Source organism: Lindgomyces ingoldianus, assembly GCF_010093535.1.
Source record: "Lindgomyces ingoldianus strain ATCC 200398 unplaced genomic scaffold BDR25scaffold_14, whole genome shotgun sequence".
NCBI classification, from domain to species: domain Eukaryota; kingdom Fungi; phylum Ascomycota; class Dothideomycetes; order Pleosporales; family Lindgomycetaceae; genus Lindgomyces; species Lindgomyces ingoldianus.
In genome coordinates this window covers 1,033,279-1,048,225 of record NW_022985175.1, presented here as the reverse complement: position 1 = coordinate 1,048,225, position 14,947 = coordinate 1,033,279, and the positions used below count along the sequence as shown (strand labels likewise).

The window sequence follows — 14,947 nt, the reverse complement described above, 5'->3', positions numbered from 1 at the left end:
AGTGTACACAAACTACTAGTAAAATAACTAGGTAAAATAGTTAGCTATAGCATAGTTTAAAGCTAATAACATAACATTTAAATTAACATAAGTATTTTTATTTTTAGTAAACTATAAATACTACTTTTAAATAAAATTTAAACTACTTATAAATACTTTTTAACTAACTTATTAATTTATATAAGTAATAAATATAAATAAACTTATTAATAAAATTTAAAATATATCTAAATATATTTATAAAAAGCTTATATAAGCTTAAGCTTTTTAATAAAAGTACATAAACTAATTTTAAACTCTTGCCCTTGCATATGCAGCTAGTAAGAAGGTCTAGCTAGACACTAGAAATATCTAAATAAACTAATAATTAAAAAAACTTAATTAAAAGAACTTTAGCCTCTTTATAGTAGCTTATATAGTTTTATTACATGCTTACTAATTAATCCTACTTAACAGTATAAAGATACACCCTGTGTTCTATATATTATTGCTGCGCTAAGTAGCCTTTAAATTTAACTATTTACTTAAATAGCTAAACTTACTACTTAAACTTATTATTATAAATAATAAACTAGAATATGTTATAGAAGACATTAAATAGATTTAGTTTAATAAGAAAAAACATATCTATAAATACCTTATAAAATAGACTAGATATAATAAACTATTATAAAAACCTGCAGAAGCTCTATAAAAGAACTTTATAGTAACCTAATTTTATGCCTAATACTTATCTAAACTAAACCTGTACCTTAATAAAGACAACTTAATGCTAGAACTACTAATGTAAAAAATTCCCTTCTTAATAAGAGGGGGAGTACTGTTACAGTATTCTCCCTAGATCTTAGACATAACTATATTAGACATGTACTAGAGTATTATTAGTACATGTCTAACATAAATATAACATAACATAGACATAAACTTAAGTATAAACTACTTTAACACTAACTAAACTTAGAATAGGCTTAATTTATACTTAAAGTGCTTAGACTTTTAAGCTAAGTATTTAATTACTAATTTCCTTTTAAACTTTCTTATTTCTTATATAACGTCTTGTACCTACTATAATACCTCACGTAGTAATTAAACTAGACCTCTGTGAAGCTCTATAACCTTACTCGTGCACAATCGTGACACAGGTGTATAGTCTGCTAAGGCGTTGTTACTAGGACTAAAAGGTGCAGCTAACTATAGTTTACGTTTTAATAGTAGTATAAAGTGCTTAAGTTAAACAGTTCCTAGATAAGAATAAAAAAGAAGGTATATATAGTGTAAGATATATAATTAGATTACTTTTTATTAAAAAGTAGTAATGCTACTTAGTTTATAAAAATAATAAACTAAACTCTAATTACAGCTTTTAAGTAAAGTTAGAATCTTAGAATATATACATAGGGTTGCATGCATTGCATGCAAACGCACTCAGCTCATTAGATGACGCATTCGGCCGTGCATTGGTCCAAGAGCTCTGTCCATTCCTTGTCCGTCAGGTCACGTGACTTGTTAGATGGGAAGACAGGGAGACTCCATCCTTGTTTGTTTAAACAGTGGGGCACAGAGGGTTGGCGGCTTACGGTCCAATCGTGGGTTGTAACATTAAGCTAGGTAAGTCTACTCTATATGCGTCTTTACTAACTAATTCTATAATTGTTCTTAGCTTTATAAATTTCTAGTTGGGCTTTGTAAAAGCACTATGTGCAGAAAGAATAAAGCGCAGAAATGAGTATAAGAGAGATTAATAGGTGACTGCCCGCAGGAGGAACGGAGGAACGAAGAGAAAGAGTGGAAAGAGATGGCATCGCCATCCTCGACGCAGCTTTAATTTAAGAATAAAACCGAACACTAACTAAGGAACAACATACACTTTGATATCAGAGCAATATCTTACAAATATCCAGTTTTCAATATAGCTGCAGCCTTCTGCTCCTGCGGTCCACTCCCTACTCGTGAATTCCGGTAGCCCAATTGGCTGAAACACACTTCGCCACCCTAATTGCTGGGATGATACTAGATGAGGAGTAAAGCAAGTCAGAGATTGTAGGAAATCATTCCGAAATGTTTCGAACCGCTAGCGTTGCGGGTCTGTCATAATGATCGCTACAAAGACTAATGTTTCAACACTGGATGGTGGGCTTTAAAAGAGGTTCGTGCCCCACTGATTTTTGGTCCTGAGTCTAGATGCCCTTTGCGTTGTAAACGCTGGAAGAGTGACGTTGAGTGACCGCAAAAGGTGAGTGTTGACCAGAAAGACGGTAATGTAGCGCCGAGTTTCTCCGGCTGATTTTCACGCGCGTGAAGTGGAGAGAAAGCATCTAAGAACGTAGTAAGACATTATTGATGAAAAGAGGGCACGCAATAAGTAAGGGGTATCCGCTATGCTGCTCAAGAGTATGCAAAAGTCAAGAAATGCCTTTCCCGCCAAAATTGCGTCCATAAGGAAGCCATATCATTGTAACCCACAAGATTTTATAGCAATGCCATACAGAAGTCAACACTTCATTACAATTCGGTAAATCCTTTGGAGAACCCGTATCCGAAGAAGAGCTCGTATGGGGATTTGTCCGCAGTCCGTGCAACGTTCCACAAGGCTGCGCATCTCGTGTCCAACACCGCGGAACCTACGATACCAACCAACCTCTAAGGTTTGTGGTGAGAGAGATGACGTGAGCAATACATAGAACTCAGCCATGATGCCATCCACCTCTATTTCTGTGAAAGATTCATGCAACCAATGCTTCGAATATCGGATTTCTGATTTCGAGCCCAAAAGTGGTGTGATGTTGACATCCGGCTCGCCAGCCCAAAATACCGGAACACGGCCCGCCACTGCCAAACGATGATCACATGCCTTCGCGCATTCGTTCATCGGTATATACTCGACTTTGATATTGATATGTTTTCATTCGGCTTGGTGCAACATCTCCTGTCTTTCTCATGCCTTCAAGGTGATCGGGACCGACGTGGAAAAGACTTTCTTGACGGGCTCGCTGGAGGGCTCTGGCCTTCGACCTCTCTCAGCGCCTGGGCGTAATCACTTTCTTCAGCCAAGTGTCCTTCATCTCGCAGGCTCACCCAGAAGTCTGGTGGTCTCTTTTCGGCAACGCATGCGTGCTCCACGGATCTGATTGGGAGGTCTTCAAGTGCGCTTGGCACGATATCTTCAGGCCTCAAGCTCTTACTGGAGGAATCGCGATGTTGTTGTTCAGGTACGACTACGGAGTCTTTGTGTTCTCTGTGTTCTCTGTGTTCTCTGTGCTTTCGGCATAGTTTGAAGCCTGGAAAGTGATTGTGCTGGACGTAATCGCCATCTGGACTGGGCATTGCTGGCCGTGCATTTGCCTCGGTGGCCATTTCTTCCCAGGTGTGGACAAGGGCTCCATCGTTGCGGGCACGCCGATCGGTCGTGTCCTGAGAAAAACTTCCGAGACGACTAATTTTGAATGCCCTCAATCTGTCCAGTGCAGTCTTGAAATCGTCCAGTACTACCGAATCTGTGAGGCATTTGAAGACAAAGCTCAATTTCCAGAACGGGTTGATGCCGACAGGAAGAGTTGATTTGAAGGCGTCCGTCACCGAGCAGATGTCCAGAATTATAAAGATAATACTGAGAAGCATAGCTCCCAGCATAATGCCAAAGCGTGGTGAAATTCGAATGATCTCTTTGAAGGTCATCTCATAGCGGACCTTGATGTTCCAGAAAAGGGCAACAGTGGTAAAAATCCACCATGGATCCCTGTTCACGTCAGTGCCATTAGAGGAACGTGCGCCGTAAGAAACTTGCCTGCAGAGTGCCTCCCAGGGACGTGTTTTCAAGAAAATCGTGTTGATATTATGGAAGTAGGCAAAGTTCGCGTAGATTTCGAGGACCCAATATGGTTGCACCAGGACGACTGTGCCAATAAATATCCAGCTCACTGGCGTTGATAAGAACGGCTTGATCTTCATCCACGCAATGACGTTGTGCAGTGACCAGGAAATGTTGAGAAATATGGCACTGACTGATAGCCACCAAGCGTAGATTGGGTTGTGGAAGAATATCCAGAAGCCATGCCAGATGCCGAGAATCAACTAAGCCTAATTAGAATTGTACAGGAATTGAATTAGGTAGGTAGGTGTACCTCAAGAAGAATGAGCTAGCGAGTCAAAGTCAGCGGCGGTTGCTTTTTGAAAAACTGTTGAACTCACCTTGTGGAGTATCACACCCTGTCGCATGTTTGCAAGGGTGATACAAGCCATAATGATGAGAGATCCGACCATGTATCCTTGCGCCCATGCTTCGAGGACGAGGCCATCAGGATTAGTAGGCCTGTCAACCACGCGCTTCGTGAGGACATTTGTAGAAAACGCCTTAAGCGGTTGCGAGATTGGACTCATGGCGGTTCGTGACTTGGTCGAAGAATAGGAATGTCAGCAACGCATGTTGGCGCTCTCTAGCAGCATTTGATGAGCGAAAGAGCGTAGGAACAGGGAAGTGGCAGAGAGATCGGTTTTAAGAGTGAGAAAAGGAATACGAAGTCGGGAGATGTGGGCTGCGATCTCGTGGCTCGCCGCCATCTTCTCCGCAGTTTGGCATGACGAGGCGTTGACTCCGTTGAGAAAGGCGGCGAGCGTTCCCGCCTGCGAGCTGGGCGACCTCTCACAGGCGGGCTGGGATAACGCACCTTTCCTGGTCCGGGCTTCCCGAGTCTTGTCCTTGCTCTGGTGGTGCGCCGGCTCCGTTGGCCCAGCATCACGGGGCTGGATCCTTCTTCGCCAAGAAGTCCAACGCCGCATCTTGCTTTGCCAGCGGCTCCCAACAAACCCCATAGTTTGTTGACCGTCTTGTCTCGAACAGCATTTGAGGAAGCCCATGTGTACTGATCACACAGAGATGACACCGTGTTTGTGCTTGCTCTCCCTCATCCTCAATTTAGACGCGGGTTCAGCAGAGGTAACGATGCACAAAGAAAGGTGGCGTTACACAAATCCCGAGATGCTGTGCCTCAGGGCGGAATCAGCAATTTTGCAGCGCTTGCCTTGAACTGGCTAATGGCGATAGCGTGGTGTTTGATGTCAGCACACTACTGCGGGCTGGAGACGGCCCCAGGATTCGGGAGCTTGAGATTCGCGGCAGGCGAAGACCGAGGCTCTGGAAGATGCAGGATTTAGTGGAGACTGGGAAACTGCATCCAGGTATTTGGTCGATGATCGATTGCTCTATTGTCAAGTCGTCAGTCGATGCTCACCTATGGATTTCGAGCAAGTCTGAAATTAGGTGGGATGGATGGAGATGAGAAGGGGTGCAGGAGGGCTGAGATGCCTCATTGACAGCATGGGCTTAGCGTCTATTCAAAAATCATGTCACGGCTCAGTCAAGTGAATGTCATTCTTACATCTCAGCTCAGTCTACTGCATATTGGCTAATAGAACGGGACATGATAGGGCCTGTTTCAAAGAAGAAGTCTCAGGTCTTAAGCTGCTACTAAATCCATTAAAAGGTTTAATAAACTAGCCAGATTAGTCTGTAGTGCAGGTACCAACAAGCCTCAAGCAGTCAAGTCCATTTCTCCTCCATCTCGTCTTTATGCTGTCTAAATTTCAAATCTTCTTCCTCTCCTACTTCGGCTGAAATCCATATGCTTCGATCAGCTTCATTATGCTATGCATGCCCTTCTTCCGCGCAAAATTGTATGCATACGCTGTAATATACTGCTGCTGCTCGGTCCTTTCCTTAGCAAAACCATGTTCCAAGAACAACCGTACCATATCCAAGTTTCCTCTTTCCACGATCTCTACAAAGGCCATTTGGCCAGAGCCAGACCAGCATGGCCAAACGCTGGCTCCCTCATCCGCCAGCGTCTGCGCGATGAGCAGCCACCCGGCCTTCGCTGCACCAGCCAAGGCTTTTGACGTTGCTTTCGCGCCTGTATCGAGAAGGAGCCTCACAATCTCCCAATGACCGCTCTTAGCGGCAGCATCGAGTGGGCTTCCCGTGATCCGTCTCCCTGGAACCACCCCCCGGATACCCCAAATGCTCCACCCGAGCATGCGGTCAACACTGGCGTCATTTTGGAGGGCATGTTGGACCAGGCCCATGTGCCCATGATGAGCAGCTATCCAGAGCATGGAGTCATAGAGGCCGCCGACGCTTTTGAACCATTCGAGTAATTCATATTTTCTGCCATAAGTTTCCGCACGACCAAGAAGATAAGTTACAGTCTCAGAATCGCCAATGGCGACCGCCCGCATAATAGCGTATGCCACGTTCGAGATATGTCCAGGTGATTCCGGCGATCTAGGACCTGACCGGCCCCACGCTGGCTCGCAGAGTATCCGAAGAACGAGTCCATGATTGCTCGGTAGGAAGTTGGGATAGTGTGCGTGGGAGAGCACGAATTTCCGGTCTCGAAGGAGGCGGATGACATCTAAATTCCCTCCTGCAACGGCGCAATTTAATGGGTACCCAAATCTCGTGCCCTTGTCTTCCACACCTCGATCGACAAGCCGCTGGACCAAGGCGGTGATCCCGAGGTAGGCTGCTGCTGCGAGCATGTTCCTTCGTCGATCAACGTATTCATTCACCCGCGTTAACTCATCGTCGTCATTCAAAACATCGTCTATCTTATTCATGTATTTGTACCGAGCATCGAAGAGACACCAGCATAATCCCCGCATAAACTCTTCTCTACGTGGCTGAAGGTCTGGCATTTCTTCGATGATCGAGTTGACAGTCACATCTATTAGCCTCGTGATATGGTACTTAATAGCCCTTTCCCCCTTGAATTTCGATAAGAGATATTCGAGTGCCAGATTGGGATGCTGATAGCGATAATTTGCCGGCCACGGATCCTCTAGGTATTCGAGCCTACAAACCGTACGGAGAACTTCATTGCTGAATGTACCTAAGACGATTTTGAGAATGGCCATGTAAGACAGTAAGGGAGAAGGACATACGGCAGACAAAACGTAACTGCATTGCGGGATCCAACCCATGGTCCACCATGAACCTCTCAAAGATCTTTCCGAATATCTCCGGGGGCAGACTGAGGAGTCTCGACTCATTCGAAATAACACTTGGCATTCTTTCGTCCATGAATAATCCCGAATGAAGTCCTGAGAGAGGGAACTCCCCCCTAGCTTCGCGTCCAGGCTAGACCTTCAAGGTTGGGTTTTGGGGGAATTAAATGATTCAAAAAAGTCGCGCATCTGAAATCCAATACTGGAAGGAGTTAAAGAGTAATTAATCCTTGCACCAGGCACCCGGAGAGCGAGTAAAATTTGAATTATTTGCTGAGAAGGGCAGAGCGGTGCCTAAGTGTGACGTGAAGTTCAGCCTGGTCTTCAGCTCCAAGCCTCAATGTCGCTTCGTGGAGGAAGCAGGTTGGGTGAATTGGGGCTCCTAGCGAAACCACGCAGACAAATGACAAACAATATTCGCAGCCCTTTAAAATAATTGAGCTTTGCTAGAAAGACTAGTAACGGGTCTTGTGCAAGTTGATACCCGTCTACGATACATTGGCAACGAGGCTTAATCCACTAAAGCCGATCCTGGACGTGGCTGCTAATACTCGACAGGTGGGAGGCGGCAGAAATTGGGCTGTAGAGCACGTAGTAATATTGGTGCTTACGGAGGTTGCTGCTTACTCTGGTGCCTTCATTTGTCCCTAATTACAGCCATATTCGTGGTATTTTGTAAGAATGAGGCAACATGAATCATTCTGATAAGTGCCAAGGTAGTGGGGTGAATTGGGAGCCGACCCCGCGAAGGCCATAGATCCTAGTCACCGCAGCTACAAAACCCAAGCTCAACAACGCGAACGAGGTACGGACAGCAACTCATCTACGCCCTCACGACCATGTTTAAAAAGAAACCAAATGTCCATCCCTAGTTTCCCTGAAGAGAATGAGTGCGCAGCTAATTCGTAGCAGATCAAACCCTTGTCCCCGCTCAAGTCTTCCGACCGACGGCGCACGTCAGATTCGATCATCGCGGACTTCGGTATCGAGGTCCCGGTTGATACAAATACAGGCCAGGAGGATAAAGCAGCTTCCACGGCAGGTCTTACAGCTCTGAGGAAGTCGCTCCTCCCCGAAAACGCACTTTCGGCTCGGTTCACGACTACGGCTGGGCCTAATTTGAAACAAGTATCAGGGACCGTGTATGTGGGCAGTCATGAGGGAACCCACGGCGAGCAGAGGATACTGTGGGTCAAAGTGGGGGAGAACATGTACCCCACCGGTCCGTTCACCAAAGTCATGTGCAGAGGAGAGGGGAGAGGCAGTTCGCTAACGTGCATGGCAGTCTACACTCTCTGGCACAACCCCCAAATTGTTCCCCTCCTTTATACCCCACTCACCGTAGTGGAGAAGCTACAAGGTGGAGCAGATCTCATGACTCCAGGCCTGCAGCGTGGCCCTCCCTTTCCAAAGAAAGCTACTATGGGCGCCATCGTTGCTATCGCGAGTCTCGAGTCACCGACGATACCCATGGCAGTAGGGACATGCGAGATTGATGTGAGCTCGTTAGGGAAAGTACAAGGGATCAAAGGGCATGCGGTCCAGACGTTTCATTGGGCAGGCGATGAGCTATGGTCGTGGAGCACCACAGGCAAGCCAGGCACGAACCCACCAGATTTTCTCGGTGGATGGGATGACCAAGGAAGAGAGGCCGACACTAGTGTAGAATCTGCAACCGAAGCACTGAATCTAGGTGGCGATCAAGACGATGGTGGAGTGTCACTCGACGCTAATTACACAGAGCGATCAGGGGCAGAGAAGGCACAAGGTCTTGAAGGTGAAGATGTGCCCAGCAATAAGGATTTCGTTGAAGAAGTGGAAGACAAGGAACTGACTACTAAAGGTGTGGATTGTATTCCAACCGCCCCTGTACATTTATTGACAAGAGATCAGAAATTGATGACGCTTTCAAGAATGCTTTTCTCTACGGCGTCCGCCACCACATTGATCATAACAAAGACCAGCCGAATTATGGCCTCGATCTTCCTCTGTCGCAATCAAAGGTCATGTCTCTCCTTGTCCAACCCTTTCTTCCTACCTATACACCGGCGCGGACCGCGTCGTTGCAGATAAAGAAGACAAGCTGGAAGTCGCTGAAGAAATTCCTTAAGTACCTGGATAAGCAGCAGATTGTGAAGTCCAAGGACAGGGACGGAAATGAGGTTGTGATATTAGACATCAACTTCGAAGATTGCCAGGTGACCGACTTCGTTCCATATCGACTTCCGAAGAAGGACTCCCCAATATCGTCAGGCACGAACGGCAAATCAGCGGCAACACTGTCTTCAGAGCATGCTGTCGGGCAAAAGCTCAAACTTGTCTCCCTTCTCCGACCTAAAGATAAGCTAGCACCTATATTCAACTCTCCGAAGGCCGATCCCCGAGGTCTCTACACGGTAGTAGAGCTGAAGCAGATTCTGACAGCCTACATCGAGGCCGAAAACCTGGTCTCCCCAAAGAACAAGCGCCTCATTACCATCAACCCACAGATCGCTAGCTCGCTGCTTGGATCCTCAGCCGCCGATAATGCAGCACTATCAGTAGGTGCGATCACGCGTGATGCTCTAGCCGAGCGGCTTGTCGCAGCTTGCTCTCCTTTCCATTATATACTTCGTAACGACGCCGATGTCGCCGACTCGAAGCCTAAAGCCGGCGCTCCACCGAAGATCCAAATCTCCCTCGAGACTCGAAGCGGGAACAAAACTGTCACGAAGATCAGCGGCCTCGAAACATATTACATAGCGCCACAGCCCTTGGCCGACGAGCTGAGGAAGATGTGTGCAGGAAGCACAAGTGTGGATCGGTTGGCCGGAAGTAGTCCAAAAAATCCAGTCATGGAGGTCATGGTGCAGGGTCCGCAGAAGGATGCAGTGATCAAGGCATTGGAGAAGAGGGGGGTGAATAGGAACTGGGTGGAAGTAGTCGACAAGACGAAAGGGAAAAAGAAGGGCTGAAAAATATCACGGCTGCAAGGCTGTACTTAGAATTATATAAGGACGCGCTTGACTCCGCGATATAGCAAGGCAATGTCAGGTTTCATATGATAGCTTGTCACGGGAAACCGCGGTCCTGCGGTACCGTATTATTCGATCTATATTTCCTGGGATTCTGTATTCACTGATACTAAGCTAGGTACCTCGGAGTCTTACGGGGACCTATCTCGAATACTGAGACCACAATATGGGTTGTAAGAGGTGAAGCAATGCGACACAAATCTAAATAGAAGGTTACCTGCAATACTTGCAAACGAACAGGCCAAAATAGTATCAGAGGGCCCTGAATCTTCGCAGCCAATCCCCTTTCCGTCAGACGTGGACATATCGGAGCATGCGGGAGGCACAATGAATCTAACCTAAGATAGGAGCCTGCACGCTCTCGAAACTCACCCTACATCTAATAAACGATCTGCAAATCGCCTCCCTGGTAATGTCCCGTGTGATGTGCCAACCTGTACTTGAGAAAAGTGGCGTTCTAGGCGATGGAGTCATTCTTTCAGGGGCGCATGCAATTTCGACTCTACAGTGGTAAGATCCATAACTGTGCATATCATAAACGTTGCTGAAACCCCCAATTGAGAAGACCTTGCGACGAAGGATTACTTGAACGAGAAAACGGAGCGATTAAGTGCTCGGAGCCCGGCGTGCTTTTCTCCGAGCCTCGGCAGCCGATACCTATGATGGGCAGCTGAATTTACTAGGTCCTCTTAGCATCCCCGAACATGATAATTACCGGCCTACAACTCTTCTTTTTATTTTCTCCAGCTTTCGTCACTCCCTTGTAGTCGCCCACCGCACGTAGCATGCCTCGATTCGCTATTTTAGCCGTCGTCGGAGCGACAATCGCAACGGTTGCAAGTCAACCCGCCCTTCGAGCCTTCATTTCGAAATGGTCCGGGATCAGAGCGCCTGGCGGTGTTTGGAGGATTCTAGCAGTACTTCTTGCGTTAGCAAACTTAAAGAACCTCCCGGGCGTCTGGCATGTACGTTGTATTCTGGCCGACAAACACCAGGGTACTAATGCTTCTCAGATCCGCTTCTTCCGAGCCTTCTTTTACCAGCTATACCTCCAGCCTACCCCGATACCTCCCCATGCTTTGTTTCAACCCGTCGTCACATCCACACGCACACCCCTGATGGAGACGGACTATAACATCCACAAGTCCAACTCCACATACTTCTCAGATATGGATGTCTCACGAACACACCTCTTCACTGCAATAGTACGCAACGGGATACTAAAAAATTCTAGGCGATATGGACAGGGGAGATCGCAAAAGGGTGTAGACAGTGCTGAACCGCGACACGATTACATGATTGCGCTAGGTGGTATCAGTTGTCTCTTTAAGAAGGAAATTCTCCCATACCAGAAGTTCGAGATGTGGACGCGGTTGTTGACGTGGGATAGGAAGTGGTTTTATCTTGTCACGCATCTGGTGAAACCTGGAGTAGCGAAACCTCCGAGCTGGACGCTTCAGCCCTGGAAGAAGGGCGAGAAACAGAAGAAGAGAGTTAATGGGGAGGAGAAGCAGTATGCGGAAGAGACGAGGGAAAAGCTAAAGGGTGCGATTTTTGCGACAGCCCTGGCCAAGTATGTGGTTAAGAAGGGGAGAATTACAGTGCCTCCCGAAGAAGCACTCCGGAATGCCGAAATGGTCCCGTTGAAACCTGAGGGTTGGGAATTTCAGAGTAGTGCACACGGATTTGTCGATGGAGACGTGGACTCCGTCTTTCCTCGCGTAGTCGGAGAGAAATGGAATTGGGACATCATCGAAGCGGAGCGACTTAGAGGCCTCAAATTCGCAGAGCATTTTGCTGCCTTCGACGGCTTACACGAGGTATTTGACGGTGGAAAGAATGGTGCCCTAGGAGAGTATGCCGACTTGCTGTTTTAGATATACCCTGAGTTTGGTTGCTTGACGGGTATTGATAGAGGTTGTTCTTCGACATCAAGCTTGATATGTAAGCAACCTTTGCGCATTGGGCTTGTCATATCGCTAGTACTCGCTCTCTGGACAATCCCGATCCGAAAGCTGAAGGCAGAATGACCTTGCATTAAAGCTTGGGGCCTGCTGTGCAGTTGAATAACGAGCTGTGCCACAGGCCAGAGCCGCTAACCCTTTTTGGGCAGCTCAGCAATCAGCCTCGCCCAAGCGCGCTCCAGGCCGGTCACCAATTCCTTGGGGTGCTGGCTCACTGCCTGCTCAACTCGCGATGAAGGCACCCCACTCCCAGTTCCTTCTCACCGACTAACTACTAGTGAATGGCGGAGCGGCCTCCATCTCTCATCTAGCTAATGACTCCCTCTCTACGGCTCTTCCAGCTCGTATTCTGTTTTTCACGACTTTCCTCACCTTCCTTGAGTGCATTTGAAGGCCTAGGACTGCACCACAAATTTGACACCTCGTCAACGGACCTTCACGACTTTCTTTAAATAATCATTCCAAGGTGTCTTGACCAACTAGTGACAGAAGGTTATACTCTTCAACTAATGCGGACAACACTTCGAGCAAACGTTCAAGGACCTATCGCCATGGCGGCAACTGCAGGCACGTCCGGTTCCGGTGAGCCTGATATGGCTCTCGTAGGTGAGCTATTCGAAGAAATGTCTCGACATCCACCTGCAATCCAGGCAAGGAAGCTACTTGTGGAGCACTATATCTCCGTAGGTTGGTTAGACGCCGCTATGGAAAATGCAAAAGAGTTGAAGAAGCTAGCTCCAAGAGATGCCGATGTCACTGGATTCATGGATATCCTCAACAAGAAGCCGGAACCTCCAGTGACAGTAACAGAATCCGCGCCGGCCAAATCTGCACCGAAGCCAGCGCCGCCATCAGTGCCCATCAAGAGGAAGCCTATACCCGTGCAACTACCCGCCAACCTGGAACACGCAAAGAAAGACCTAGAGGAAGGCTACAAGACATTGCGGGACAAGGCTAAATTCCTAATAGTGGATCTGTTGCATCTACAAGCACTCCAGAAGAAGCAAGGACTACCCCAGTCAAAAAACTTTGGACAGATTCAAGGCATTGTCGACGGGCGAAGCTCTAGTGCTGTTGTTAAGGCCCATGCTCCTGGTAGCGCAAGATCAGTGGCGCGGCTTATCCAGGCAGAACCGGAGAAGGCAACCGAGCTCACCATCAGCGATCTGGAGGGGATGATGGACTGGATACGAGCACCTCACGGCAAGGCTTCCGGCAAAGACAATGATGCAATTCGGGATGCACTCGCTAAGCGTGTACATGCATTGGAGTCAGCCCTGCCCGAAGGACTCAAGGTTCATCCAGAGATTGCACTCATGCATATCGAACATGAGTTCTTGAAGACGAAGAACTACGTCAATGATGAGACTATGCTAGGTGATGCTATAATCGACATCCCAAGGGAGAACTTTTGGGTCACAGAAGATGGCTATGCATGGGATATGGATGAACTTGCCCAGGCCATCAAGGCAAACGGCGGCGTGATGCGTAACCCTCTTAGCAGACAGATGTTTACGCCGAAAGATATCCGAGGGATAGTTTCCCATCCAGAAGGCAGACAGTTAGCAGCCTTGCAGGTTCAGCAGCATGAGATGTCAAAAGGAGTACGGCCTGCAACGATCGAGCATTTGGAGAAACTGGGCAAGATCCTGCTCGAGGATCAATCAAGCGACCAACTACCTAGTCGCCATGCGATTGACGAGTTTATGGCATATTGCGCAACATGTGAGTGCAACTCCTTCACCGTTGGAAGTCTTGGGCTAATTTCCACAACAGTACCTGAGGCAGAACAGAAGTGTATGGATGGGCTAAAATGTCCCGCCAAAGACAGTCACACCGGTCAGGCATATGACTTCACCATTGGAGAGGCCGTGCGGGATGCCAAAGGCAACAGAGTGTGTTTCCACAAGACTGGAGACTTCATACAGCAAGCAGCCCGCCATCTCCGCCAGAATCGAGGCGCACCCCCGGATCCAGAGAAGTGTGCAGTGATGTAATGATTCATATCCGGTCAAACTAGGTGTTAGGGAGAGCGGCCAGTTAATCAAGACCGCTAAGATCGTATAGATACCATTATACTGCATATTACTTCACGTGCTCCAAGTAGGAGCAGGATTCCATGTATTCCGCTTCGACACCCAATCCTGATTGGAACACGGTTTTTCATATGGCCTCTAATCTTAGTTCACCTGAGACATAAGCTGTGGGATCCATGGTGCACAGCTCAAATTCGCAATGCTTTTGGTGAGAAAAACGAAAAGGGCGCAAGAAAGGGCCAAGACACCGGCTCTTTTTCCTGCTTTCGTAGGTGCCTAGAGACATTCATGTGGGCGCCTCTGCGGCTCTTGAAACTGCCCGTTCTATTCGCCCAACGATCAACTTCGTCTCCTTAAAGTTCGAGTTCGTATGAATTGCTTTACCCAGCCACGAACAGCCTTGGCAACAAGGCAGTCTTCAGCTTGTCATTCGGAACGTTACAACCACGTCACAATGACAATGGCATCAAGCTACGTTTCAAACGCTTATACATGGAGGGGTAGCGTGTGTTGTAGCGTGCGATTGTCGCCTTTTAATTCGCTTTTCCAACATGCAGTGTACCCACAAACCCTTAGGTACGGTTCGCCCGTCTCAGCCTTGCACAGCCTTTTAGAGGCCTTGAACCTTGTCGCGCAATTGGGAGACCCTTAACATTCACTTGTAACCTCTCTGCGAGATCTTCTCCCTGCATGTCATATCATCCGTTGTTACACTTGTTTGAAAGGAGACTCTTGCCGCCAGGTGAGTTGTACGAACGAGAGTCTTCCAATCGCTGATCTTTGTATGCGTTCCTTTCCGTGTTATCCTCTCACTGCAACACCTCCTTCATGTCTTATTTTGATTTATTGGCTTACCTCTTTAGGTGAACGTTGTTAGTCTCTCCTTTCAGAAGTTCCCCCTATCGTTTCCCCTTGCCCGCATTGCTTTCTATGT

The 14,947-nt window shown here is 47.4% G+C and overlaps 7 protein-coding genes across 7 annotated transcripts; 4 read left to right on the top strand and 3 right to left on the bottom strand.

Annotated features, from left to right (window-relative positions):
• Positions 1 to 1,433: 1,433 nt before the first annotated feature.
• Positions 1,434 to 2,437, bottom strand: BDR25DRAFT_354696 (uncharacterized protein; the record flags this gene model as incomplete). Its single annotated transcript, XM_033695354.1, has 5 exons — positions 1,434 to 1,572; positions 1,751 to 1,809; positions 1,868 to 2,071; positions 2,125 to 2,315; positions 2,356 to 2,437. The coding sequence occupies 5 exons, from the start codon at positions 2,435 to 2,437 to the stop codon at positions 1,434 to 1,436; spliced, it is 675 nt and encodes a 224-aa protein (XP_033548305.1).
• A 506-nt stretch (positions 2,438 to 2,943) lies between these two features.
• BDR25DRAFT_325186 (uncharacterized protein) lies at positions 2,944 to 4,377 on the bottom strand (the record flags this gene model as incomplete). The annotated part of the gene is made up of 4 exons (XM_033692201.1): positions 2,944 to 3,736; positions 3,785 to 4,071; positions 4,122 to 4,136; positions 4,189 to 4,377. 4 exons carry the CDS (start codon positions 4,375 to 4,377, stop codon positions 2,944 to 2,946), a joined length of 1,284 nt encoding a protein of 427 aa, XP_033548304.1.
• Positions 4,378 to 4,939: 562 nt separating this feature from the next.
• Positions 4,940 to 5,406, top strand: BDR25DRAFT_354694 (uncharacterized protein; the record flags this gene model as incomplete). Its single annotated transcript, XM_033695353.1, has 5 exons — positions 4,940 to 4,953; positions 5,001 to 5,054; positions 5,090 to 5,245; positions 5,278 to 5,358; positions 5,388 to 5,406. 5 exons carry the CDS (start codon positions 4,940 to 4,942, stop codon positions 5,404 to 5,406), a joined length of 324 nt encoding a protein of 107 aa, XP_033548303.1.
• Positions 5,407 to 5,504: 98 nt separating this feature from the next.
• BDR25DRAFT_342694 (ankyrin) lies at positions 5,505 to 7,262 on the bottom strand. The gene is made up of 2 exons (XM_033693754.1): positions 6,937 to 7,262; positions 5,505 to 6,884 (listed from the first exon to the last, which is right to left on the bottom strand). Exons 1-2 carry the CDS (start codon positions 7,073 to 7,075, stop codon positions 5,599 to 5,601), a joined length of 1,425 nt encoding a protein of 474 aa, XP_033548302.1. The 5' UTR covers positions 7,076 to 7,262; the 3' UTR covers positions 5,505 to 5,598.
• A 513-nt stretch (positions 7,263 to 7,775) lies between these two features.
• On the top strand, positions 7,776 to 10,094 carry BDR25DRAFT_261029 (eukaryotic translation initiation factor SUI1 family protein). The gene is made up of 4 exons (XM_033686685.1): positions 7,776 to 7,859; positions 7,912 to 8,221; positions 8,285 to 8,842; positions 8,893 to 10,094. Exons 1-4 carry the CDS (start codon positions 7,839 to 7,841, stop codon positions 9,951 to 9,953), a joined length of 1,950 nt encoding a protein of 649 aa, XP_033548301.1. The 5' UTR covers positions 7,776 to 7,838; the 3' UTR covers positions 9,954 to 10,094.
• A 627-nt stretch (positions 10,095 to 10,721) lies between these two features.
• BDR25DRAFT_342692 (uncharacterized protein) lies at positions 10,722 to 11,914 on the top strand. The gene is made up of 2 exons (XM_033693753.1): positions 10,722 to 10,978; positions 11,027 to 11,914. The coding sequence occupies exons 1-2, from the start codon at positions 10,799 to 10,801 to the stop codon at positions 11,888 to 11,890; spliced, it is 1,044 nt and encodes a 347-aa protein (XP_033548300.1). The 5' UTR covers positions 10,722 to 10,798; the 3' UTR covers positions 11,891 to 11,914.
• A 291-nt stretch (positions 11,915 to 12,205) lies between these two features.
• Positions 12,206 to 14,282, top strand: BDR25DRAFT_303448 (uncharacterized protein; the record flags this gene model as incomplete). The annotated part of the gene is made up of 2 exons (XM_033690008.1): positions 12,206 to 13,702; positions 13,754 to 14,282. Coding segments are annotated over exons 1-2 (1,390 nt in total), but the record flags the coding sequence as incomplete, so codon positions are not given.
• Between the last annotated feature and the right edge of the window lie 665 nt (positions 14,283 to 14,947).

What these genes read in the sequence shown, in the direction of transcription:
- BDR25DRAFT_342694 (XM_033693754.1), bottom strand. Translation starts at nt 7,075, where the DNA reads ATGGACGAAAGAATGCCAAGTGTTATTTCGAATGAGTCGAGACTCCTC. An exon ending in GCAGTTACGTTTTGTCTGCC is followed by an intron (nt 6,885 to 6,936) that starts GTATGTCCTTCT and finishes AAATCGTCTTAG; the next exon opens with GTACATTCAGCAATGAAGTT.
- BDR25DRAFT_261029 (XM_033686685.1), top strand. Translation starts at nt 7,839, where the DNA reads ATGTTTAAAAAGAAACCAAAT. An exon ending in TGTTTAAAAAGAAACCAAAT is followed by an intron (nt 7,860 to 7,911) that starts GTCCATCCCTAG and finishes AATTCGTAGCAG; the next exon opens with ATCAAACCCTTGTCCCCGCT. An exon ending in GGAGAACATGTACCCCACCG is followed by an intron (nt 8,222 to 8,284) that starts GTCCGTTCACCA and finishes CGTGCATGGCAG; the next exon opens with TCTACACTCTCTGGCACAAC.
- BDR25DRAFT_342692 (XM_033693753.1), top strand. Translation starts at nt 10,799, where the DNA reads ATGCCTCGATTCGCTATTTTAGCCGTCGTCGGAGCGACAATCGCAACG. An exon ending in ACCTCCCGGGCGTCTGGCAT is followed by an intron (nt 10,979 to 11,026) that starts GTACGTTGTATT and finishes AATGCTTCTCAG; the next exon opens with ATCCGCTTCTTCCGAGCCTT.